The sequence below is a fragment of the Pan troglodytes genome, chromosome 14 (assembly GCF_028858775.2).
Source record: "Pan troglodytes isolate AG18354 chromosome 14, NHGRI_mPanTro3-v2.0_pri, whole genome shotgun sequence".
Lineage (NCBI taxonomy): Eukaryota > Metazoa > Chordata > Mammalia > Primates > Hominidae > Pan > Pan troglodytes.
In genome coordinates this window covers 43,441,254-43,467,300 of record NC_072412.2, presented here as the reverse complement: position 1 = coordinate 43,467,300, position 26,047 = coordinate 43,441,254, and the positions used below count along the sequence as shown (strand labels likewise).

The 26,047-nt window shown below is 45.0% G+C and overlaps 1 protein-coding gene across 10 annotated transcripts; it reads right to left on the bottom strand.

Moving 5' to 3' along the window:
- Positions 1-266: 266 nt before the first annotated feature.
- On the bottom strand, positions 267-24,711 carry SERP2 (stress associated endoplasmic reticulum protein family member 2). Of its 10 annotated transcripts, XM_063792124.1 has the most exons (8): positions 24,504-24,624; positions 24,152-24,262; positions 18,545-18,617; positions 7,409-7,801; positions 6,359-6,561; positions 3,923-4,084; positions 1,939-2,186; positions 267-709 (listed from the first exon to the last, which is right to left on the bottom strand). In XM_063792124.1, the coding sequence occupies exons 2-4, from the start codon at positions 24,233-24,235 to the stop codon at positions 7,533-7,535; spliced, it is 426 nt and encodes a 141-aa protein (XP_063648194.1). In that variant the 5' UTR covers positions 24,236-24,262; positions 24,504-24,624; the 3' UTR covers positions 267-709; positions 1,939-2,186; positions 3,923-4,084; positions 6,359-6,561; positions 7,409-7,532. The 10 variants fall into 10 exon arrangements, with proteins under 10 accessions (XP_063648194.1, XP_063648190.1, XP_063648196.1 ...); XM_063792120.1 differs by lacking the exon at positions 3,923-4,084; XM_063792126.1 differs by lacking the exon at positions 3,923-4,084 and having other exon boundaries at positions 6,359-6,581; positions 7,409-7,630.
- Between the last annotated feature and the right edge of the window lie 1,336 nt (positions 24,712-26,047).

Sequence of the window (26,047 nt, the reverse complement as noted above, 5' to 3'; positions counted from 1 at the left end):
ACAAACAAGATAAAAATATTGAAAAAAAAGAAGAATCAAATGTGTAGAAAATGCAAGGTCATTAGAACTGCCCAGGGCTTCATTCAGGCAAAGATCTTGAGGGTCTGGCCAGGGACCTGCTGAGTAAATCTAGCTCTGGTTCCCCTCCCACAGATTCCCTGCGCCTCCTCCAACTGCATAACCAAATCTCCCCACCTCCCAACTTTCCTTGAGCTATTCTGCTGTTTTCTTCACTTTAGTTTTCTCACTATAACCCACACATGGTATAAGGTTGAACGAAGACATTTATTTGTAAAATCAATTCTCAATGGAGGAGAGATTGTATCCATAGAAAGTAAACCAGTGATCGTTCAGAGGGCCACATGCACGCATTAGTGAAACCAAGGGAAAAACCAAAAAGACAGCACTGCTGCGGACGACCCGCGTGGCTACTAATCCTGCCAACAGAAAAGCAAAATGTCCTTTCCGCTTGAGAACACGGATGCACCAAGATGTCCTGTGAGAAGGCAATTTGGTCTGACATCCACGATGAAGTGATCAGGGAACAAGTAGGGGAGCGTTTTTTTCTATTCCGTGTGGCCTGCTTGTTTCCCGCAGAAACTGGCTGACCGCTTCCGTTGTCCTCCCCCCTCCAGTGGGAGGGAGGTGGTGTCAAATCCCTGGCTTTCTCACATGCCCATCCTTATGCTCTGAATGATCTGAAAGATAGCTGAAAAGAGGAAAACACCACAGCTCAGACACCAGACTGCACACAGCTGGAAACCCAGCCCACAGTGAGCCCGGCTTCTGCAGACCCCTGGGCCCTGACGTGTTAGCTCACAGCTGATTAGATATTTCCTAACAAGGAGTTAAGTTAACAAGAGGTCAGTGAACTTCTTTAAAAAGGCAGCCTCGCTCAGTCGGCTGATGGATGCCTCAGGGATTTATAGATAACTCCTGCTAATTCCACCAGCAGTTAAGGCCAGAAATCCCTCAGGCACTGAGAAGAGATTTGGCCCCCTTCCCCAGCAAAGTTCTGGGGCTGCCTGGGAGAGGGATATGGGCTTTCGTGCAGAAACTGCACTCATTAAACAGGTCAGTGAGTCTGCCTTTTCAAAATGGCTGTGACCTGTAAAACAATGAGCCCTGTGCTGGGAAGGCAGACCAGGTGCTCGGAGCAGCCCACGGGGCCCGGCCTCTGGCTGCCCAGAACCCTCCATGCGTGAGTATCTTCCAGCTGCTTGGAACTCTCTGAAAGGCAGCTGTCTGTTATGGAGAGCGGCACTTATTTATTCAGGGCTCAACCTTTAATAACTGGAGTTGTCAAGGGGGTGGGTAGCTTGTAAGCCCACAGAGAACTCCTGGGACCCTTGCCCATGTGGATGAGAGCTGGTTACATAGCTTCAGCCTGCTTCCAGCTATTGGGTTTCAAATGTGTCCCAGGAGCGGAAGATCCCAACTTCTTTTTCACATCTTCCCCAGTGAGCAACCGTGGTCAGTGTTGACAAAGATGATGGTAATGATAAGAGTAACTACCATGTATTGAATGGCTTTTTTTTTTTTTTTTTTTGAAGGAGGGTGGGTATCATCTCATCTAACCATGTGTAAAAACAGAATAAACACTGAGCTCTCAGGGGTCTTACCCCTTCTCGCCTTCTTAAAGTCATCCTGGAATACATCCAGGATCCACGGTAAAACAGAGTTATCCAGAACCCTAGGAAACAAGCCATTCAAGTTTCATCATCTGGCATCAGTGAGCACATCCTATGTGTCAGACACTGCGCTTCAAGGATAGAAAGAGAAATGATGCACAGGGCCTTGGGGAATCGTTCTTGGACAGCTGGGTTTTAAGAGTAGACAAACATGAATGCATTTTTTGGCTTTTTTTCCCCGTAAAAACACTGTACCCATCATCACTACCTTTCTAAATTGGAGATACCAACATATTTCAATGCTAACTTTTCATGAGTGTTAAGTGTCACCATAATGAAAACCAGTAACTGATGAGACGTGCTGTGATCTCATTACAGAGGAGGCTGCGTGTGATCTGACACTGAAATGCTTCTGGTCAGCTGCACTTCTGGGCTCCCATTTCTGCTTCTGATCATTTTTTGGGTCTCTTTCTTCTCATCTCTGGTCACATCTCTTGTATTACTACACCAATCTGCAGTGGGTCCTGTACTATTATTTTGTTGCCGTAGACTAAGCTGAAAACAGAAACTGTTAGAATTATGAGTCAAATCAGAGTCAATCAGCTCCATGTGAGTGTCAGGGACTCATCTGTAGATATGGTGAAGGTGTTGGTCCAACAACTTGTGATATTTAATTCTGGATGTGCTCAGATATTTTCTTAGCTAAGTTTGGGTTCTTGGGTGGGTCTTTTTTTTTTTTTTTTTTTTTTGAGACGGAGTCTTGCTCTGTCGCCCAGGTTGGAGTGCAGTGGTGCGATCTCGGCTCACTGCAAGCTCCGCCTCCCCGGTTCACGCCATTCTCCTGCCTCAGGCTCCTGAGTAGCTGGGACTACAGGTGCCCGCTACCATGCCCGGCTAATTTTTTGTATTTTTAGTAGAGACGGGATTTCACCGTGTTAGCCAGAATGGTCTCGATCTCCTGACCTCGTGATCCACCCACCTCAGCCTCCCAAAGTCCTGGGATTATAGGCGTGAGCCACCGTGCCCGGCCTTGGGTGGGTCTTAACAGGAGCAGTTGGAAGAGAAAGTACCCTACAACAATTTATAAGCTTGCAGAAATATCTGATGTTTCTTTCCTCCCCACCAAGGCTCACAAGGAGTAAAAATTAAATAAACATTCTGTATTCTGGCTCAATAGGAATGCCAGGAGGCAGCTGTATATTCAACATTAGGAAAAAAAAGATTACATCTACCATGCCTCAGACTTTGTTCTTGTGATCAGGGAACTATCGCTAATCCTGATGAACAAGTTGACTTTAGAGCAGAAAGTTAGGATCAGATGGAATTGGGTTGAATATCAGCTCTTTGCTGAAAAGCTGTGTGACTGGACAAATAATTAACCTCTTAGAGGCTGCTTCCTGTTCTGTAAAATGAGGATCATGGCCTTTGCAGGGCTGTCACAGGGATTAAACCATATGACATATAGGAAGGGTCCTCACACGTGGAGGACTCACTGCCTGGTAGCTACTGCTATCATCACTGTTACTATGACTACAACAACTGCTGCTTCTCCCTGTCCCAGCATGCAGACCAGTGCTTAGCACTATCTGCCACCCTACAAAGCTGTGAACTTTGGGAAATTACTACACAGTTCTGAGCCCTGCTTTCTCTACCTGTAAAACTGTGGATAATAGGTACCTCAAAGGATGGCAAGGAATAAATACGATGACATAAGTAGATGCTCAAAAATATTACTTCTCACTTACTCTTGCCCTTAGACAAAAACTTATCAGCAGGATGTAAGTCAACAAATAGGAAACCATCTGTGTCTTAGTCCATGTAGCCCCCATATTAAGTTAATTCATAACTTCAAAAGTTCGAGGTAATAATAAGAAACCATGCAATTCTTTTTTAAGGAACTGTTACAAATCTCTTTAAAGAATCTAAGACAGTCCAGGTGCGGTGGCTCATGCCTGTAATCTCAGCACTTTGGGAGGCCAAGGTGGGCAGATCGTGAGGTCAAGAGATCGAGACCATCCTGGCCAACATGGTGAAACCCCGTCTCCACTAAAAATACAAAAATTAGCTGGGTGTGGTAGTGCCAGCTACTTGGGAGGCTGAGGCAGGAGAATCGCTTGAACCTGGGAGGCGGAGGTTGCAGTGAGCCGAGATTGCGCCACTGCACTCCAGCCTGGGTGACAGAGCAAGACTCCGTCTCAAAATAAATAAATAAATAAAAATAATGAAAAGAAAGAATCTAAGATAAAGTTTGCACGTCTCAGAACAGCGACACTGATATTAAAACAACTTACCTAGTTCTTTGAGTTTGCTTTAAAAACTGAGGATCATTCCTGATCATAATCGAATCCATGAATTAACATATAAGAGTCCAGCGATCCTTAACATGTTCACAGATGAACCTTCTTGGAGACACTACTTTGAATAAAGTCTATTTTTTTAAGTTCACCATTTACCTCCACAAGATAACAGAGAGATGACTGTGTTTATTATTTCTTTTTCAGTTGTATCATTGTCTTTAAGAAAACTTACACATTCTAATTATATTAACTGTAATTCTGTGTACCTGCCAATACTGACCTGCAGAGTAACCTCAGCCTTCCAAATGCTGACTTTCCGAGGCGGCAAATGGGAAGGGAGCCAGCAGTGAGTTCAAAAGAGGGAAAGGAAGCGGGGAGTCTAGACCCTGACAAGTTAATAACTTAACAGTGGGTGAACAAAGCTGAGAAAACAGCAGAACAGGCTGCAGGAGAGGAACTGTGGGCAGGCGAGACAGCGGGGAGGAGAGATGCCAAGAAAGGGAGGGACAGCAGGCGTTCCAGGGCAGGCGATCAGGGTGTGGGCAGGTCCCAGAGGTTCAGAAAAGTCCAGGGGAGAGCAGGAGCTACCAGACCCACCAAGCCTCTGCATCCTCCTACCTGTGTCAAGGATCCTGGCCCTTGGTAACCTTAGATGATCCCATTTCTCTTTTTTCAGCACCCCTTTCAACAAAGTCTTTAGGCTTTAACATGCTAGGAGCACTCCCACTGAAAAATCAAATACACCAGAGCTATCTGCCTGACTCCACATCCCCATCCTCGGGGCCCTCTCTTCCTCTTCACAACCATTTCTAAAGAGCTGTCTATGCTCACTTTCTGCACTCTCTTACCTGCTATTCTCACGTCAATCCACCTCATTTTAGCTTCTGCTCTCTTCCCTCCATTGAATATCTTTTGCTAAAGTCACAAATGACTTTTGAGTCGCTTAGTGTAACAGGCATTCTTCCACCTTCTTTTGCCTTACCCCCTGCTCACCCCCGCTGGGCACTTCCTGCTTGAAACTCTCTTCCCTTGGCCTCTGTGAAACCATGGTCTTCTAGGTTCTAATTTTCCTCCTTCTCTTGGATCTTTCCTCTAAACTTGTTTTAGAGGAAACAATCCACTTGACCATTAAACATAAGCACTGACATTCTGCAATGAACGTCACTGGCTTTCTTCTCGTTACGTTCTTTCTCCTTAGGCAATGCCTCCCAGCCCACAGTTTGAATTGCCACCTAGCTGTTGATGATGCACAAATGTGTATCTCCAGCCCTGACTTCTCTGAGCTCCAGCACACCTTCCACTATCTAGTTGATACCTACAGCTGGGTGGCTCAGAGGTACCTCGGACTCAACAGGACCTTCTCATGATCTCGTCCCACTGCTAAAACTGGCATCATTATCTTCCATCTTGGATGTAGACTCAAAACACCACAGTCCTTCCTGACACCTCCAATTGATAACCAAGACCTGTGGATTTTTCCTGGGAATCTTGTGATTATGCACCCTTCTTTCCATTCCTCAGAAGCCACCCTAGTCCAAGTTACCATCATCCTCCCCAAGACCCCAGTGAGGCCCTCCCAGTGCTCGACTCTTGCTCTTCTTCCATCCTTTCTCCATACTGTAGCTAGAATTATCCTTTCAATAAAAGCAAATAATATATTGTCACTCCCGTGTTTACTGCACATCAAAAGCTTCCCGTTGCCCAATCCCTGATGAGGCCTTCATGACCTGCACATCATGGCCCCTGTCCAGACCTGTCAGACTCACCTTGTATCACTCTTCTCCTTGCTTGGGGTACTCCCTCATGTTTTCAAAAGCTCCCTGCTCTCCTGCTCTCACCACAGGGCTTTTTTTTTTTTTTTTGAGACAGAGTCTCACTCTGTCACCAGCCTAGAGAGCAGTGGCACGATCTCGGCTTACTGCAACCTCTGCCTTCCGGGTTCAAGCGATTCTCCAGCCTTAGCCTCCTGAGTAGCTGGGACTACAGGAGCGCACCACCATGCCCAGCTAATTTTTTTTGTATTTTTAATAGAGACAGGGTTTCACTATGTTGGCCAGGATGGTGTCAATCTCTTGATCTCATGATCCACCCGCCTCAGCCTCCCAAAGTGCTGGGATTTACAGGAGTGAGACCACAGGGCTTTTACACATGCCATTCTTTCTGTCTGAAATACTTCTACCCCACCCTATTCCCTAGTTTCCTTCATCAACCAAAATTTAATGTCTTCAGAGAAGCCTTCTTTGATCACCTGGAGCAGAGGTTCTCAGACTTGAGCATGCATCACAGTCTCTTGGGGACAGGTTAAAACACAAATGCTGGACACCTTCCCCCCAAACCCTGGAGTTAAGGGACTGAGAATCTGTGTTTCTAACAAGTTCACAGGAGATGTTGAGATGCCGGTCCAGGGACCACACTTTGAGAACCACTTACCTGAGAGTACACCAGTCCTTTGCATTGTATGATTTCATAGCCCCATGTGCCTCTCCTTTACATTGTTTCATGGCCGAAATTGTACAGTTTCATGGCTGAATTGAAAGTGTTTTGGTGTGATTACTTGATTAACTCATCTTTCTTTGCCATTAGACTATAAGCTCCAGGATAACAGCGACCAGGTATGGCACAAAGTAGGTCCTCTGTAAATATTATTGAATTACTGAAAAGTGAACGATTGCAAAGAGCACAGAGGAAATTACATTTTAAAAACCTCAAATGACTACTTTGCAAACCCAAAGAGTCAGCATCAAATGGCTGCCTTTAGATCCAAATGTCTCTAAAGCTCAGTCTTCGAAGGGGAAGTACAAGACCATAAACTCCTAAAGGCCTGATAATGGGCCATCCCAACCCACTCTCACCCTGGGGACTGACCCTCCCCAGCTAAGAGGGAGTGCCAGAAGGACACAGGGATGACATAACAAGTGGGTCCCATAGGAAAGTGTCAGAAAGCTGGAACCCTGCCAGATAACAGGAGGCTTCCTAAAGCCACTTTTATTGACAATAAATTGATGATAAAAGAGATCAAGGGAGTTGCTGAGAAGAGAGATTAAGAGAGGCCGGAAGAAGAATATCCTTTAGGAGAAGAAGACAACCTAGAAATCATACAGTTTTGCTTATTTTTCATTAAAGAAAATGAAAATAATGAAAGAGCTGGTAGAAAGCAAAGTACAGGCCCTCTGAGAAACAAGCTGAAATGTTAGGAGACAAGACATTGCAAAGTGGATCACTAAGTTCTCTAAAAGAATCAGCACAAAGAAAGTCAAAAGCAAGATGCCATTTTCTGGTGGCTTCTCTAGAGATGGAGAAGAGGGAAAAAAGAGAGATGCCGGAGACAGGCAGGGCAAGGAGGTGCTATTAAAACCCAGATGTTATTAGCAAAGAATGTAAAGCTTTCTATCCGCATTAAAATAACAGAAAGATGCTTCTGAGAGAGAGCCTCTACACAATCCCAAATGCCCCCAGGGCACAAAGGAGGCTGCAGGTCACCTTAAGGGAGCCGATGGCTGATGAGATGTCTTCAGGCTGTGCATCTCAGATCCCGAGGATGAACTCCAGAGCAGATGAATGGCCTCAGTCTTTCCTTCAGGGCCAGCCAGTTCCTTTAAACATCTCAGTTGCCGGTCTTGGGGGTGGGGTGACTCCCTCTGGATGTTACAACTTTGAGAAAGTTCTGGCAGTCTCCAGGAAAGGCCAGTTTATGTGGTTGACCTGCAAATATGGCGAATTCAAGTCTGTCCTGGAGCAAGTGTCCAGGGCGGGTGGGTGGGGACACCGGTGGCCCAACCAAGAGGCAGCCTGTGGCTGGGTCAAGTCTTTCTCCATCTGGGAGCAAGACCCAGGATGGCTGCACATCAGGAACCTCTGGAAAACACACTTTTTCTGGCAGGAAAAATAGGGGATGTTTTAGCAGGAGCTTTTTTCAATACACAGTCATATGCTAAAGGCCTAAATTGGTGGAAAACTTTTGCTCCATAGAACTTCTAGGGAAACAGTAAGAGAGAGGGAATGCAGGGTAATGGAAAACAGATGGGTTTTAGAGTCTGAAAGAAGTAGGTTAGGGGACTATCTCTCTCACTTTTTAGCTATGGGACATTGGCCAAATTCCTCTATGAGCCTCAGTTTCGTGATTTGGAAAAATGAGTGTAATGGCATCTTTGCAGGGACTGTGTGACCAGAGGAGAAGATGTATGTGTAGAGCCTGGCATTACAAGTAGTCAGTCCTCAATAAATGGTAGCCAAAACAGTTGTATGAACAGATCTTGCTCACCCTCGTGGGCTAGTTTATAAAGAATTCTTTCTAGACTTAGAGAGGTTCTAGCTATCCCTGCAGAGGTGACACCACTGACTCTGGTTTACAAACCCTATCCTTTATCTATCCAGGGGGGCTGCTGGTCTCGGCTCATGGAGGTTCCTCAATATCTCAGTGCTATGCTCACCCACTAATTTTCTCACCATCAAAAAGCAAAGCTACGAAAATGGGCAAAATTTTATTTCTTCCCTCTTAAGCATTCAGAGCTTTAGTAAGGACCTTCCCAGGGAGGTAGAGAGTTGGGAAGGCAGGGTGAGCAAGACCATAAACATAATTACAAGAACAGCAAACACTTACAAAGCCAATACTGTCACTCCACTAAACATTCCACATGCATTGCCTCAGTTAATCCTCAGGATTAATAGTCCTGAGAGTCTCAGGAGTTAGGAACCAGTACCATCCTCTTTTAAGAAGAGAAGAACTGAGTCTTAGAGTCAGTGTAAGTATCTTAGACAAGGCTACATAGCTAGTAGGTGGTTTCAAATACACAAAGTCTGGCCCTGAAGTTGTAGCTCTTAGCAACCATGTTAACTTCCTCCCTATGGCATGTGCACATGCTAATGTGGTGGCTTTCACCCAATACGCCACAAAATACAGACCTTCCTCAAATTTTGTGTCCCCAGAAGATTTCAGAGAGCACCTAACATTTCACAAAGAAACGTTTCTTAGTTGTTGCAAAAGGCTCCATTCTGGCTCCTCAACCTTTGGGCTCAAAGACATTTTGCCACAAAACTTGTGGCCACACAGGGAGTGGGAGGAGAGAGCACTGAAAAGAGTGTCTCTTTGGCCTCCCATATGTCCCTGGCATGTGTGTGACTTGTACTTTTCTTCTTTCTCACCATCCTTAACAGAACAGCCAGTCCTGGGGAAAGTTTGGGTGTGGCCCTTCCAGAAATGGAGAGGCCTCCAGCACATTCATACAGGGAGAGACCTGGACCATCCAAAACACAAGGCTGGGAGAATGGGAGGATTCAGGCCCTGCCAAGGACATCTCAGAGAATCACTTCTTCACATCTGTTCTGAAAAGGCTGTCCTGAAAAAGGACCTGTCTGTGACATGATCTCTCTCCCCTCCCCCAACCCGCAGCAGGCAGAGGCCCTGGAGAATACAGGGGGAAAGTGCCGCCTGTTAACTGACAGACGAAAGGAATGTCCCTGCACAGAAATGGCAGAGCGACTCCCAACGGATGGTGCCTGATATACCTCACAGGCTCTTTGTTGAAAGGCATTAACTCTGCAATAACAGAGGCCAGCCCTGGAGCCAGGCACAATTTCCTATTTGATGGGCAAAGAGAGTCTAGATGTGTGCTCCCCTCTGGCGAAGAGAAAGTCATAATATCCAGCAACATAGGGAGATATACTGTACATACACACAGACATGCAAGCATGCATATGCATGCATATACATACACACACATTCATGAACACACTAACACATACACATTCACAAATACACATACATGGAAACAAACACACACACAAAAAAACCCACATATACAAACACACACACACAAATGCAAACAGAAACATACACAGACTTCACTTCAACCAGAACAGCTGCTGTTTCATTTATTTCCCTCTAAGATTTGAACAAAGTTCTGCAGCTTAAAAAAAAAAAAAAGACCAAAAACCACTAGTCTAGATTTTTTTTAAACACATTTTTTTCTGCTTATAAAAGTAATATATGCTGATTGACAAATTTGGAAACTATAGGAAACAGTGAAGAAAATAACAGTCACTAGTTACTCCTGTTACCCCAGAGGTTTCCCTTTGATGGGAATAAACGTTTGTCAGTTTCAAGAATAGCCAGGCTTTGGTCACCATTAAAATTCTCATAATCTCTAATTAGGAAATGAATATCAGGGTTGGCCAGAGAAAGAGTAGAGAAATAAAATTGAAATTAGGAATACATGAGGGAGAAATAGTCTGAGGGATGGAACTGGGGCATGGCTGGTATTTAAGAGTTTCCCTCTGAGAGTCAAAGGATGATGGGAATTAGATGGTGACTCCATTGATGCTGCCTGAAATTATCACTGAGACATCAGGACAGAGAGAAATACAACCGTATTGCAAAGAGTGGCATCTCAGATTGCTGCATCCTGTCAATGTAGGGTATCACACCCAGAGCTCAGAAAAGGTAAATAATACTGTGAGACCACAAGAAACATGTATAGGCTGACTCTAAATAAAATTATCCAAACAGGTAGCATATTAAGGAAAAGGCCTCATTTCACCAAGTCCAGGAGGCATTCTGGTCAAAGAGGAAAGCTGGAAATGCCGAAGACAGCTGTCTTGTGAATACCGTGGCAATAACCTTATAAAAAGTTTAGGCTAAGGACAGCAAAGATGAGAACGTGGCCCTGCGAGCCATATTGTGTTCAGGACAGACATTACCTATCAACTGCAGCCCACTTTCCCACTAAGCATTGGTATAGCCCGAGAGTCCTTCTCAGTAAGGCTCATACAAGAGCTGGGGACAAAAGGGAAAGAAAACGCCCAGAGGAGAGGGCTCTGGGCACAAACAGCAGTGACTAGGTCCATGAATGGGCTGGGGAAGCATGTCAAGTCTGCAAGTGCCTTGAGAAGATAGCAGTTGACATATCTGTGTGACAGTATCTTTGTGGGGAACGGTCTCAGACAGACATTCCAGCTAATGCTTGCCTCTGAGTCTTGAGATAAAAGCAAGCATTCTTCAGAAGCTTTCAAACAGCTCTCCAAAGAGGCAGGTTTCAAAACCCGGGACTGGCAGAGCCAGGATGAGCTGCTTATCTGGAAAGAGGCCCCACTGCCTGCAGAAATGGAAGATAATACTTGTATTAAAAGGGGAGAGAAAAAAAGGGCAAAGTCTCTTATGAGGGCACTGAAATCCCTTGGCCTTCGATGTGGATCTGGGTCCTAGTAGATCAAGTAGAGGCAAATCCAGCCAGTTAAACAGACTCAAGCAAAACAAAATCCCAGGCTAAGGTTTGACAAGAAGTTTCTGGCCTATTTGGGTTAATAATCTGAGCAGACCCATAACAGGTATTGATTAAGAAATGGGTTTTTGATTTCTTACATAATCTATATATTAACAAAGCCGTCGGGGTGCGGTGGCTCACGCCTGTAATCCAGCACTTTGGGAGGCCGAGGAGGGCCGATCACTTGAGGCCAGGAGTTTGAGACCAGCCTCAACAACAGGGTGAAACCCTGTCTCTACTAAAAATACAAAAATTAGCTGGGCATGGTGGCGCATGCCTGTAATCCCAGCTACTTGGGAAGCTGAGACAGGAGAATCACTTGAACCCAGGAGGTGGAGGCTGCAGTGAGCTAAGATGGTGCCAATGCACTCCAGCCTGGGCAACAGTGAGACTGTCTCAAAAAAGAAAAAAAACACTGGTTATCAAATTAAACAAAATGAAACAAGATACAGCCCTGAGATATTTTAATTGGATAATACCGTGTCTCAGAAGAATATACTATTCCCAAAGCTTTTGTATCTCATAAAGATAACTTTTACAGCAAAAGAGTGGTGGATTGGGGTTGCTTTAAGGAAATGAAACTCACATTTTTTTTTTTTTCCTGACATTCAAATTAAAGGACAAACTGCTGTTCATTGATTGTGGTCTGCATATTGGTGTTCCTTCTCCCTCTGTGGGGAAGACTTGACGCTTTATCACATGGGAAAACAGCCTCATGCATCCAAAGTCTTATCACTTACATTGCTCCCACTCATCCGTGGAGTGAAGAGGCAGGGCCCATGGCTTGCTGATAGATTGAGACCAATGTGAGAGGTCGAGTCTGCAACTGAACATGCAGCCTGGAAGGATGAAAGGCATGTGGGAGTTGAAGCACCCCACAGCACAACCGATGGTCCCGTGGTGCCCCTGTTTCCCATGAGGGCTACAAGGACAGAGGTGGTGGTGACTGTAGCTGCAGGCTTTGGGCTTGCTATGGGCCTGCACTTAGATCCCCAGAGCTGCTCAATGCCAGGACACCTTGGGAGGGCTGCTCATTATCCCCATTTTCTTGATAAGGGAATCAATACCAAGAGTAAATACCTTGTCCAAGGTCATTCAGCTGACAAAAGTGAATCTAGGCTCAAAACTGACATCTGGCAGATCCTGAAACTATCCTCCCTTCAGAGGCCTCCTATTCTGAGTGCCAGTTGGTCAGTTTTCAAAGCAGTCCCTTGCCTAAGACAACTTTTGCAATCATGGAAAGTAGAAATTTGCTTATTCTGAAAAGGATGTATTTAGATAACCTCCCCAAACTCCCTCTCACCAGGGCAATGTATTAGAGGTTTCCACCAAGTGCCTAAGACAGAACAGGGCTGGGGTGCGCTCAGATCTGGGGGGCGTGGGGCAGCCCCAGGAGGTCTGTTGTTCCCATCTGGCTTTGCAGTGAGGGGTGGCATTCCCTGAGTGCGTGTTTATGCCAGGGGTCTCTGGGTGCCTGGACTGTGTCCCCTCACTACTCTCCCAGTCCTCATTCCTTCCTTTTCATTATCTTGCTCTTACTAGGATGGCAGGCATGAAAGGCACATGCAGAGGAGGAGGAAGCCACAGGAGAGAAGCTGAGAAGCAGGAGGCAAGTGATGGCAGTGACCCACAACTGTCTATAAGAAAGGGGTCCTGTAGACTTTTTACAGGCTTGTTAACCTGTTTTTCCACATAAAACAGAGAAAGGGTGACCAATAAGTGAGCACATACTTAAATGCCAGCTTCTTACCAGTCCTAACTCTTTCCCAGAAGACAGCCAGAAAAACAGATAAAATGTGCATTCATTACTGTCTGCCTGACCTGAATATTTATTTACCCTAGGTACACTGGCACTATTTCTAAAAAGAGCACTTTGCCCAACCAATCACCAATGAGAAAAGTGGGTTAATAGAGTAAGGTAATGAAAGCAAGTGAGACTTTCAAGAGACTCACATCAATGATCAACATCTTTATTAATATTAGAAGATTTCGCCTTTTTCCTTAGCATCTGTATAAAAACATACAAAATAAGAGTAACCAACCACATGAATGCAAAGAAAGGCCATATGACCTCCAAGGTCCCACTGGAACTTGGTGAAATGGAACTTGAGCCTGGCATAGGGGTGTATCTTGTTCAAAGGAGAGCTAATAGAAGGGAATAGGAAAAGGGTCTATCTGTCTGCAGAGATGTGGAGATCCTACTAGACACTCCAGTGCATTTGGCCTGAGTGTTGCAGGCCAGGGCAGGTGTGCGGGTGCAGGTGTGCGTGCTGCAAACAGGCAGATGTGAGATGTAGGGGATTTTCCTATTTCAGATTACAAAGCTGGAACAGAGGTGAGACAGACCACCGATGAGAGCTTCAACAATCCCAGCACCTACCAGAAAGCTCATTACCTAAAGCAAAGCAGCTGACAAATGGGCTAGACTTGAGGATCGCACATTTGTTTAAATGTAGAGAAAAGAAGGGTAGGCACTTATGGCCTGTGACCCTAAAACAGGATAAACTCTAGAGGGAATAGTCGGTTCTGCAAGAAGAAATGAATCGTGACTAATTCCAGAGAGGTGGCAACAGGGACGGATCTAAAGGAGCTATTGTGTTTCCCATGACATGTTCTGTTTAGAAAAGGACAAGTACAAAGATAGAAGGAAGGGCACAGTACCAAGGACAAGCTGAGAAGAGTGACACATTTCTGTGAGAACCGTGCCCGACTTGAGCTGAGGCTTGCAAAAAAATTGCTAAAGTTGGCAAGAAAAAAAAAAAGGTGGTGGTGAATTATTTTTAGTTATGATTAAAAAAGGGATGAGGCCCATTGCTTAGGAATCACGATAGCATGTTAATAGAAGACAGAGAAAGTAAGATGGCTCAACTCTCGTTTCATGTCTAACCTCTCCATAAAAGCAAAATGGCTTTATAACTAGAAAGCTTTAAATCAGCATCATTGAAAGAGCCCTGGGTGGCCGAGGGCATTGGCTCATGCCTGTAATCCCAGCACTTTGGGAGGCCAAGGTGGGCGGATCATGAGGTCAAGAGATCAAGACCATCCTGGCCAACATGGTGAAACCCCATCACTACTTAAAAAAAAAAAAAAATTAGCTGGGCATGGTGGCGCATGCTTGCAGTTCCAGCTACTCAGGAGGCTGAGGCAGGAGAATCGCTTGAACCTGGGAGGTGGAGGTTGCAGTGGGCCGAGATTGCGCCACTGCACTCCAGCCTGTCAATAGAACGAGACTCTGTCTCAAAAAAAAAAAAACAACCAAACCTCCAGAGAGGTGGAGCTAACATACTCAATCCCTAGGAAACCGCTGGAGACCAGGAGAGTTCTAAAAGATGCTTGTTAGCAAATGTCCCAATTTACCCAAGAGGGAAAGATACAGGTCCTGCTGTATGGGCTGGTAAGCCAGGCAAAAGTTTAGGCCATATAATAGTTTTTTAAGCCCTCCAAAAAGGAAGAGATGGGTTTTGAGAGTTGGCCTGGGTTTGAGAAAAATAAGCCACGCCAAATGACTCTACTGGCTTTTTCCCTTATAGGCTGCCTAAGGGGGCAGACTGGAGAAGGCCACAGTTACTGTGTATCTTGAAGCCTATATATATCTTTATCTACTTAGACCCTTGACAATACAGGTGGCATGGTCACGGGGCTCAGGGATGCCTGAGAGTAGGCTTTGGCCATTCTGAGCACCTTATATTCTTGAGCCCAGCACATTCTCTGAAGCCACCATGCCACCGCCACATAGTGTTCCCATGCAGAGTCACCTTCCTCACACCCTTTGTCTGGCTGTTTGTTCTTCAAGACTCCGCTCAAACAGCACCTCCCCTTGGAAACTTTCTCTTCTGCTGAGTATGATTTAGAAGTTCCTTATCCATGCCAGCCAAGCACCCTGTAAACTCTGCTGTCACTATCGCAGTGCGCTTTCCCTGGGCTGCAACTGACAGCTTCCTTATCTGCCTCTCCCAATGCCTGCAAGTACCCAAACAGGATTGTATTTCCAAAGCCCGGCACAGTGCCAGGCACAGAGGGGACCCTCAAGACATGATGATTGCTTGAATGAGTTTTGCTTAGAGGCTCAAAGTCAACCTGAAAGAGGTTGTCTCTAATTGTGTTCTGTGGGTTTCTCCAAGTCTAGACTTTTATCAGTGACTTGGAAGAAGAATATATTTTCAGGGACCATAACACTGGGAAAAAAGGGTAAGTAGATCAGAGGCTTAAAGTTCAAGGTCTGACAATCTACAGACTGGTCATACAGCCTGAAAACATAGCTAACTTTTTTGTACAGGTTTATTTTCTTGATTTTCCTGTGGTATGATAAAGGCATAGTTTTGTTTGTTTTTATTTTGTTCTTGGTTGAAAACCAGAGACAGATCATCTGAGGCAATGCATCACAGACGAATATGTAGGTATTGATGGAAATGCTGCATTAATGTACCATATTCATTGCAATTTTGCACAGTGCTTGGACTTACACATTACTAATGAAGGACAATACATGAATATCTCATGTAATGTCATTGACCATATTATATATTATAATGTAATATCAGTAAGCCATTTATTATACATGTTAATCTATGTTTCTGAACTTTATGGACATGGCATAAAAAGATAAATGATAACCAACAATAAATTTTTTTTTTTTTTTGAGATGGAGTCTCGCTCTGTCGCCCAGGCTGGAGTGCAGTGGCGCAATCTCGGCTCACTGCAAGCTCCACCTCCCGGGTTCACGCCATTCTCCTGCCTCAGCCTCCCAAGTAGCTGGGACTACAGGCACCTGCCACCAGGTCCGGCTAATTTTTTTGTATTTTTAGTAGAGACGGGGCTTCATTGTGTTAGCCAGGATGGTCTTATCTCCTGACCTCATGATCCGCCCGCCTCGGCCTCCCAAATGCTGGGATTACAGGCGTGAGCCACCGCGCCCAGCCTAAAATTTTAATAGAAATAATCGTTCTTCTTTGAGAATAAAAAAAAGTCATAAAGTTTTACATTAGGTCTCAAAAAAGGTCAACTAGATATCTACAGTATGAGGAATATCTGGCTTTATCCATCCATCCATCCATCCATCCATCCATCCATCCATCCATCCATCCTAAGCACTAACTATGTGCTAAATACTAAACTAGGATCTACAAATTTAATGAAAAATAAACACTGTCTCCCCTGAGCTTATATCCTACTGGAGGGAAATGAACCTAAGTAAGTAAACTAAATAACTGCAACTGCTGATGAGGGTCATGAGTAAAATAAAATAATATGTGATGGAGACAGGAGAGACTTGGGATAAAGGGGTATGTAGATGTGTTTCCGGGGTTGCAGGAAGTTTATCTGAGGAAGAGCTGGGTGGCACCTGGCTGGCCATCAGCTAGATGTGAGTCAAGGATGTGCTGCAACTGTTAAAAAGTAACTGCAAGCCTGGGTCACATTAATAGAGGCAGAGTGGTGAGCAAAATCAAGGGCAGTGACAATCCTACTGCCTCTGTGGTGGTCACACTGCTTCTAGACCACCTTCTGCAGTTGCAAATGCTATACTTTTTTTTTGAGACGCAGTCTCGCTTAGTTGCCCAGGAAGGAGTACAGTGGCACGATCTCGGCTCACTGCAAGCTCCATCTCTGCAGTTCAAGTGATTCTCCTGCCTCAGCCTCCTGAGTAGCTGGGACTACAGGCGCGTGCCACCATGTCCAGCTCATTTTTTGTATTTTTAGTAGAGACAGGGTTTCACCATGTTGGCCAGGATGGTCTCGAACTCCAGACCTTGTGATCCTCCCCACCTCAGCCTCCCAAAGTGCTGGGATTACAGGCGTGAGCCACTGCGCCTGGCTTTTTTTTTTTTTTTTTTTGAGACGGAGTTTCACTCTTGTTGCCCAGGCTGGAGTGCAATGGCACGATCTCTGGCTCATGGCAACCTCTGCCTTCTGGGTTCAAGTGATTCTCCTGCCTCAGTCTCCCAAGTAGCTGGGATTACAGGCATGCGCTGCCAAATGCTACCCTTTAAGAAAGTCATTGAGCAGATCCAGAAGAGGAGTCTAGAAACCACATCTTATGAGGCAAGGTCGAGAGATTTAGGGAAGCTTAGTTTGCAGAAGGAGCCACCAGGCAGTCATCTTTAAAATATCTGATGATTCAAGGTGCTTAGAGGAGAACGAGTCCATTCTGTGTTACCCTAGGAGTTCAAATCTGAACAACTGAGAAGACAGCATAGTGTAATTCAAAACAGGAGAGACATTTCTAATAGAATTCCAGCAGACATGGAATAGGCTTTTTGAAGAAGTATTCAAATAGGGATTGGGTAAACAGCTGTTTAAAAGACGTCCTTAAAGATACTTCTTTGGGAATAGAGTAGAACTGTTTTTCTTTGAGTGTAAGATTTTCTCATCTTGGAATGCCAAATCATCTTTAAAATATTTGAGCCACAAGCAACAATAATGCCAAGTACTTTGGATCCTTCCTTCCTCCTAAGAGTTTTTGCTTCTTTGGAAGAGTGGTCTCTTGAAGATAAAAGGAACTGATCCATCTTAAATTTTTTTTTTAATTTTCATGATTTTAGGTTTGAATGCATGATTCATCTTTAGTCATGGGCTTCTCTTGTCATTGGGGCAGAGGCTGTCTTGCTGGGAGGCCTAAGCCTGAGCAGGAAGATGTGGACCTTCTGCCTCCCTGCCCTCAGTAACAGTGAGATGCTGGAGGGTGGGAATCCCTCAAGGCATGCTGTGTAGTTAGAAGAAGTGACCTCCACTCACAAGGATTTCTGAGACCCAACATATGGGGATCAGGAACCATGTCAAGGCTAGTTCAGCATGTAACTAGAAACAATGGCACGATGCTTCTGCTCATCTTCCCTGCATTTGTGTGTATGTGTGTATCTGCATGTGTGTAAGTAAAGCTCTCAACTTGCCACCTTACAGTATCAGGTGACCCATACCTTAAGGCTTGGGTCAAAGGCTCAGTTGTATCTAGGAAGTTGTATCTAGGAGCTCTGCAGAACTTTCTCATAAGGCATAAGGCCTCTCCCTTTCTCGGAATGTGGATTTATCACAGGCACACAGGTGTTTCACCTTCTGTTCTAATGCCCTTTTAAGGCTATGTCTGCACAAAAAGACTTTACTGAACTCTACAGTGTATACAGCCACTTTAACTACTCAGTGTAATCATTTTATGGTTAGGATTTGATAGTGTATTAATTCTGTCTCTACCTATATTTGGAATAGAAACTAAATCAAAACCCATTAAGATTAAGGCTTAAGGCAGTGATAAACTTGAATCCCATACCAATATGTTTTTCATCTATTTGCTTTGTGAAGAAAACGTGTGTTTTTCAAAGGCCAGTGGAGAACATGGGATATAAGTTCAGTGAAACACCCATACCTGAGCCACAGACAACAAAAACAAACAGTGCCAACAGCCATGGTCCCACAGGATATTTCTCCTCTTGCGGCCTCTAAAAGGGAATGGGAAAAAGTAAGATTAGGTTCATTGACTCAATAAACAATTATTTGAGTATCACTAGGCATTGTGCTAGGTGCTGGGGATTCTACTGCGAATGAGACAGACTTGGTTTCAATCCCTCAGTGGACAGATATAGATGAATGAAGTCCATTAAAAGGATTGAGATAGGTTTGTAAAAATTCATCCATAACCTTATTAACATCCCTGTAACTCAGTGAAATTGGTGGTCTTAAATATTCTGGGGACAGATATGGTATGAATACATAAACCAATACGGCGATTTAGGAACCAAAATTATATTAATAATAACTTTCCATCTGCTGAGGTATGCTCTGTGCCAGGCACTACACTAGGCAGTCTGCATTCATTATTTCTGGCAAGTATTATTATTTCCATTTTGGAGTTCAGAAACTGAGGCTCAAAGTTTGTTAACTTGAGCAACAGCTGGGATTCAAATTTAGGTCTGCCTCATTATAAAGCCTGAGTATTTTCCATTAACAGATTCAATATTTAGTTTTTGCATCTGTGAATTCCAAGGAGGATCAGAGAGCACAGACATTTTCTGAAAACCTTTTACATACCCCCAAATTAGGAAGTCAGTACAGTGGAAATCCTTGCAACAACAGAAGCACCACAGCAATTGTGAATGGTTATGAGTGAAGCAGCATTTTGTAATAAAGCTCCTAAACCTTAATAAAGGTTGCACTTGGGAGAAGTCTCTGAATTCTCTGGGAAGCAGAAGGGGACTGTCAAAACTGCATGAATGAAGCCCTACAGACCTCCTGCTTTTTCAAACCAAAAGCACAGACATAATAAGATCTTCCCTCCACAACACCTCCAGGTCTATGTGCAGGTAGGGCTTGGTCCTTAAACCCAAATCAGTCAGAACAACAAGTATTTTCTGAGAGATGCATCAGAAAAGAAGTGAATTTCTCAAATAGAATGGGAGAGTGAAAAAAAACAACAACAACAAAGAACTCACTAATTATTTTCTGATTAGCTTGAAAAATAGGCTGCATTCAACACACGTTAAAGAATTCACATGCAAAACACACAAAGAAAAATGTGTTGGTAGAGTGGAATGTTCACAAGTATTGATTTGTGGTTGATCTCATAAAACCCAATTCCAGATTTCAATTAAATGTTGTTGACATTTAAACATTGTATTCAACATTGTAAAATATGGGCTAAAAGGTATGTTCATATCCATACAAATACCACAGCTTGACATTCAGACTGAAGGTATGTAATAGTGTTTCAAAAAAAACGAGTGGTGCTATCATCAAGGATGTAAGTTTTTGAAATGTTGAACAAGTTTTAATAATGTTTCTAACAAAAACTTCTTTAAAAAAGGATAATCTTCCTTTGATTTTCACTGTAGTTGCTTTCCTAGAAAATTTATCATATATTAAAACTGTAAAATCTATGATGTGTTGTATTTATATGTAAAATTAAGTTCTAGGCTAATGTAAATGTAAACTGGCTTCTCATCTAAAAAAGGAATTTATTTTATCATAGATAAGGCAACAGTTCTTTAGTTTTCAGCTTACCAAAGAGCCCTTCTCTTTTACCTCACTTGGGTCCACTCGTCACTTGTATGGCCACGTACTTTTTCTTGATAGCATGTGTCACAGTTTGTAGGTCTATATTTATTCTTGTGATAATTAATGTGTTTAATATCTGTCTCTCTATGAGACTACAGACCCCACAAGGGCAGGGACTATGTCTTGTTCATGTAGTAATATATAGAAATGTCTTCCACAGAACTTAAACATAGGAGATAATAAACGTTCATCAAAGAACAAATAAACATACAAGTTTCATTAAATAAGATTTCTTAGGTTAGGCAGAGTAAACACAGGTTCTAGGAAGGATATTGTCTTTTTAGTAATAATTCCTAATTGGTGTAGGATTATCCCTGTATCTCTCCTACATGAGAAATATGGATTAAAGTGTCAATGGCAGGTAGACTTTGACTAAGGATTAAGACATTCACTTCTCTGTCCTTGACTAAGCCTGTATCTACCACCACTTACATGCCGGCAAGTCACACTGCAAAGGAATCGGTGGCTGCTCTTAATCAGACGAGGACAAGATCAGTCTTAAATAATTGCATAAGATAACTGTGCCATTTTTTGGCCCTTAAGGCCAGGCCAAGTTCAGATCCGGTAAACAACATTCATAAAGCTACCTGAACAAAGTGTGACATTCGCCCTTCCCACCCTCTTCCACCACCTTCCCAGGAACTTGTCACAGTTGCCCAGAAACCAGTTCTGTTGCTGTTGTGCCACTGATGCTATATAAAAAAATTCATTTTATCTCTATTTCCAGCAAAGCTAATAAGTGAATTCAGAAGCCTGTAATGAATTACTTGCCCAGGACAGATACCAAATAGAGTCCTTTATTTTTCATATGCAGAAAAAACAGATGATCAGCATGTAGAGCTTGGAGCATATAACACAAAAACCTTTTGGATGACATTCTCCAGGGAATCAACATTATTTGGGGACTTTGGCTGATCATAGTACCCATATATCTTTTTTTTTTACAGCTTTGGGTGACTACTTTTTAGAAGGGGTGCCCAGCACAATCCCATTGGGACAATTCACATAAACCTGACTCTATGGCTGGAAAAGGTGGGGAAAACTAGTAGTGATTCTGCAAATGACATGGTTTACTCCAAACATGAGTTTGCTACTTCTTGAGGCTCCAAAAATGTCAGGGAATGGCTTTCCCTGTGATTAAGATACCCGTAGGGTAACTCAGAACTCTGAAATTTAAATTCCCCCTTCATTCTGGAGAAGTTACTACTGTATAATCACAAAATGATTATTCCATTTCTCTGTTTCCTTTTTTTTTTTAGACGGAGTCTTGCTCTGTCACCCAGACTGGAGTGCGGTGGCGTGATCTCGGCTGACTGCAACCTCTGCCTCCCGGGTTCAAGCCATTCTCATGCCTCAGCCTCCTGAGTAGCTGGGATTACAGGCACCCACCACCACGCCTGGCTAATTTTTGTATTTTTAGTAGATACGGGGTTGTGCCATGTTGGCCAGGCTGGTTTCGAACTCCTGACCTCAGGTGATCCATCCGCCTTGGCCTCCGAAAGTGCTGAGATTACAGAAAGTGCTGAGCCACCATGCCCGGCCTTGTTTCTTGGATTAGTCTGCCATCTGGGAGAATAATATTAATTTATCCGTAAGCTATTAGCTAATAATAAAATACTGAAGCATCTGCATACAATTAAAGAAGTTTATTTCTGAACAATTAGTCTGAATTTTCAGTTGGAATCTATACTTGTTCCCATTTAATGAATTTCATCCTGAATAGTGATCTTTTGCAAGTTACTTTTAACAAAGTATAATCATATTTGACTTGTAATTCAGAACATGAGATTTAGGATTTATCAAGTTTCTCTTTGAAAGAAAATTTCATTTTTCTATTGGATAGTAATCTATTTACAATAACATTAACCAAAATCCCCCCAACCAATGCAAAGCAAACATTGATTGTGGCTTGGTCTGGAAACCTTTCATTACAAATTTAGCTTGGCCATTTAAAAACTCTTATAGGTGCAAGGCACTATGAGAGTTTCTTGGGGGCCACCCCATGACATATCAGAGCATATTAAAATGAACTCATACTGTACATTAAATATAATTTAAATGTAGCTCTGAACATTGATTTGAATGGCAGGTGACTGGTACCTTTTCTAGGTATTTAAACAATGTTTTCCCAATTTTTCCATTTTCTTCTTTTATTTTGGAGCTAATAATTTGTTTTGGGTCCCAAACATTTTCTAGTTTTCTTGAAGAACTTGAGGTGGCAGACACTGAGTCTACAGAACCTAATAGATACAACAGCCTTAGAAATTAGTTCTTCTTTTCTTCTTACTTTTGTAATCAGATAAGCTGTCAACTGAGATCTGACAACTGAACTCCGGTTTTTTAGTTCATGAAAAAGAGCCACATGACTAGTTATTTTTCACTGTGTCAGTTAGCAGGTCTGATCCCTTGAGAAGGAAGAATTGATCTTTTAGGGATATAAAACCCTGCATGCCTTAACATCAATTATAAGTTGCTTCTCAATGTCAACCTGGGCAGCCATTTTTTTTCCTCAGTAAAAATAGAGAAAACATAAATCAATGTGACAAAATGGTTCCAATTTGATGGCATCTTGGCATTTTGCTGCCTAATCACAACTGAGTGATATAATTCCTAAATGAGAGAATTTTAAGGATTACTTAGGTCTTGTGTATAAAGCTCTGAGTAGAGTTGAGTTATGCTTAGACTTGTGTATAAAGCTCTGAGTAGAGTTGAGTTTGGTCCTAGAGTTTCTCTGCCGTAATACTGCTTGGTTTTGCAAGAATTCTGGTATGATGATTACAGATCTAGCTTTTTGCTTAGTTAATCAAACCAATATAGTTTCTTTGGCTAAAAGGAATTGATTCATCAAATCTGCAAGCTTTCCCAGCCAAACTCCAGGCTTCAGCTGGATTTCCACTTAACTGTACGGGGTAACAGATCCCAGGCGCCTTTGCTCATATACTTGGAGACCAACTTCGCCAAACTACCCATACGACTCATGCCTCTGAATGTCCAAAGTCACAGGCCTCGCATTTTCTGTTGAAGATAATCTGCTTTGCTAAAATAAACTCCTGAGTGTAAGGCACAGGTTTTACTTAAAAGTCCAGTTGCAAAGCTTGAATTTACAGTTCTAGGGACACCGAATGCCTGACAATAAACTGGTCTCTAAAGTTATACCATGAGAATGAGTCTGAATTCACCAAGTGGAAAGAATAGTAATGCTGCCCTTAGACTTTAGCCTAGGGGCTGAGGGAGGTCTCGCTGGAAGAGAGGTAAAAGAGAAAAAAGAGGCTGGAGGGAATGTGGGTCCAAATCTCACTCCCCATTTTGAGCTCTTTCAACACCTCCAGTGAAACCCTCACAAAGGGGCTGGAAAGAAAACTTGATCCTGGTGCAAGTCTGTTGGGGAGGGAAGACAGGTGGTGTCTGGGAGGAGGAGATGACAAGTGGCCTCCATTTAGCCATTGATTCATTCATTCATTCAACAAACGTTCTAGAACATACTAGGTTCCAGGCTCTGTGTCATGCAACGTTCTAGAACATACTAGGTTCCAGGCTCTGTGTCATGCAGTTGACTTAACTGGCCCCTAAGGATGAGGCTTTCCGTCTTTCTCCGGGACAAGGCCCAGCTGTCTCCCGGGCAGGGGGACGGGGGGTGCGGGTTGGGGAGGAGGGCTCCTCTGCGCCTCCCTGGTAGCCCCGGCGGCCACTCCCAGAGGGGCCACGACCAACCAGGGCCCTCTCCGCCCACGAGGACGCCAAGCAGACCGCGCCGCCCTGAACCCAGCTCTCAGCCCCCAACTCTGCAGGACCCCGCAGAAGGGGCGGGCCGGGAGCCGGGAGGCCGGACCCTGCGCCGCTACCCGCCCGGCCCCGCCCCCACCTCCGCCCCCACCCCGCCGGGCTGCAGGGCTCTGCCCGGCCGGCGCCGACCCCGCCTTACCAGGGTTTTGGCTACGTTCCCCCTCTGGGTGATGTTTTTGCTGTGCTTCTCGTTAGCCATCCGGATCCGCTGTTTGGCCACCATGGCTTGTGCGCTCTGAAATGCTCCCACCTGCAAGGATTCCCCCTGCGTTAGCTCCTGCGACAGGGCCGAGCGCGTCCCGCCGAGGCCCCCGCGGCCCACCCGGGCGCTGCAGGTGGCAAGGCGTGGCCCCGAGCCCTGCGCACCCCGCTCCCCGAGCCCCGGCTAGCCGACTCCAGAGAGAGGCCGCAGCCCGGACGGAAGTAATCTCTCATCTCAGGAAACCCTCTCCGACTTCCTCGCCATCCTTCCGGTCCCCGCAGCCACCTACCCCGCGCGGCCACCGAGGCAGGCGCGACCGCGCGTCCTCCCGCGCCGAGCGGCCGGAGCGCAGCGCGCAGAGCCGGGGCCCTGCAGTGTCGCGGTCCTGTAGCCGAATGCTGCGGGGCCGAAGGTTCGGGCGACCACGGCGTTTGTGAGCGCGTCGGGGACGGGGACGCGGCCCCTCCTGTGTTTGTCGGCCGGTGACCCACCCCAGCCCCGGGGAAGGGATGAGGGCGGCCGCGCTTCAGGCCGGGCCGCGCGGTCTCCCCTGCACCGCCGCCCCCTGGACGAGGGCTGGACCCAAGGCGGTGGTCAGGGACCTCAGAACACAAGTAGAACCAGGCCAGGCCCGGGCCCGCGCTGCCCGGGTATGGTCCACCAAACGAGCCTTCTCTTTAAGGGTCTCGGGAAGGGCCCCACTCTGGGGGACCCCACTGCAGAACTTTTTGTGAGGGCTGCAAGGAGGGCCGCGTTGTAAAATAAAGAGGAGACACGAAACGGCATCCCCTGAGGGTTGGGGATCGGGCCGTGAGGATGGAGTTGGGACAGGCCTTTTTGCTTTGGTAGTTGTAGGGGTTACATTGGAAGACGGGCCAGCGGCAGAGCAGAGCATGCAGGAAAGAGGAAGAGGCCTTGGACCTGCAGCCCAGGTCGGATTTGGTGGTTACTGTCTAAATCTGAAGCTTTGGCTTGCCTTGACTCCCCACCCACCCAGGGCAGCTTAGACCTCTCTCTAGCCACCCTTGTCCCGAGGGGTCTGAGTGTCTCCCAGACTAAACGGCATTTTCTGCAGTGGAAGGATAAAAATGGAAGCGTTTACGCGCCTCCCAAACACTGGTATTAGGGCTCAAGAGCTCTACAGATTGCCTGGTGAGGTAGGGGTGGAAGGGGTTCAGTTCCTCACTTGGAGTTAGCTCTTAGAAGCTCAGAAGAGTGGAGGCGAAGAGGGGACATTCAGCCTGGGAGATCTGGGGCAGTGGGAAGTGGGGATACCGGGTTGGGGTGAAGGCAAGCAGCAGCACCCCCAGCATGGGGAAGAAGGCCTGAGGCTGTCTCTGGCCACTGCATCTCTAGGCCTTCTCTTGCAGCGGGAGGTGGCTGGGTTTCCAGGGAATTTTGTGTGAGTAAAATTTTCCCATGTCATTGGAGAGCTAGGAAGAGCTCCTTTTTTGGGGCCTTTCTCCAAGCAGGTCCCCCTCACCCTGCTACAGGCTTCTTGTCACTCAGGCTTCAATAAAGGCCATTCTGGGGGCTGCTTGCTGTAACCTAGAAGACAGAATTACCTAGGATCATTAGTAGGGTCATTTTTTTTTTCCTACTCTACAGGCCAATTAATTTGAAACAAGCTTCTATGGTCTTTTAACTGTTAGCATCACCACTGTTGTAACAGGACCATAAACCCAGTCTGCCCCACTCTAGTCCCATGTTTTTAATAACTGTTGGCTCTTTTTTAGGGGTTTGGGTGGGGGGATTCCTACCTCAGTGATCCCTGCTGAGCCTGGCTGTTGTCTGTGGTCCAGAAGGTTCCTTTACCTGACTCACTCCTCTCAG

What these genes read in the sequence shown, in the direction of transcription:
- SERP2 (XM_054665256.2), bottom strand. Translation starts at nt 24,235, where the DNA reads ATGGTGGCCAAACAGCGGATCCGGATGGCTAACGAGAAGCACAGCAAA. An exon ending in GGAACGTAGCCAAAACCCTG is followed by an intron (nt 18,618 to 24,151) that starts GTAAGGCGGGGT and finishes ATTCCCTTTTAG; the next exon opens with AGGCCGCAAGAGGAGAAATA. An exon ending in TTTTGTTGTCTGTGGCTCAG is followed by an intron (nt 7,802 to 18,544) that starts GTATGGGTGTTT and finishes TTTTCCTGCCAG; the next exon opens with AAAAAGTGTGTTTTCCAGAG.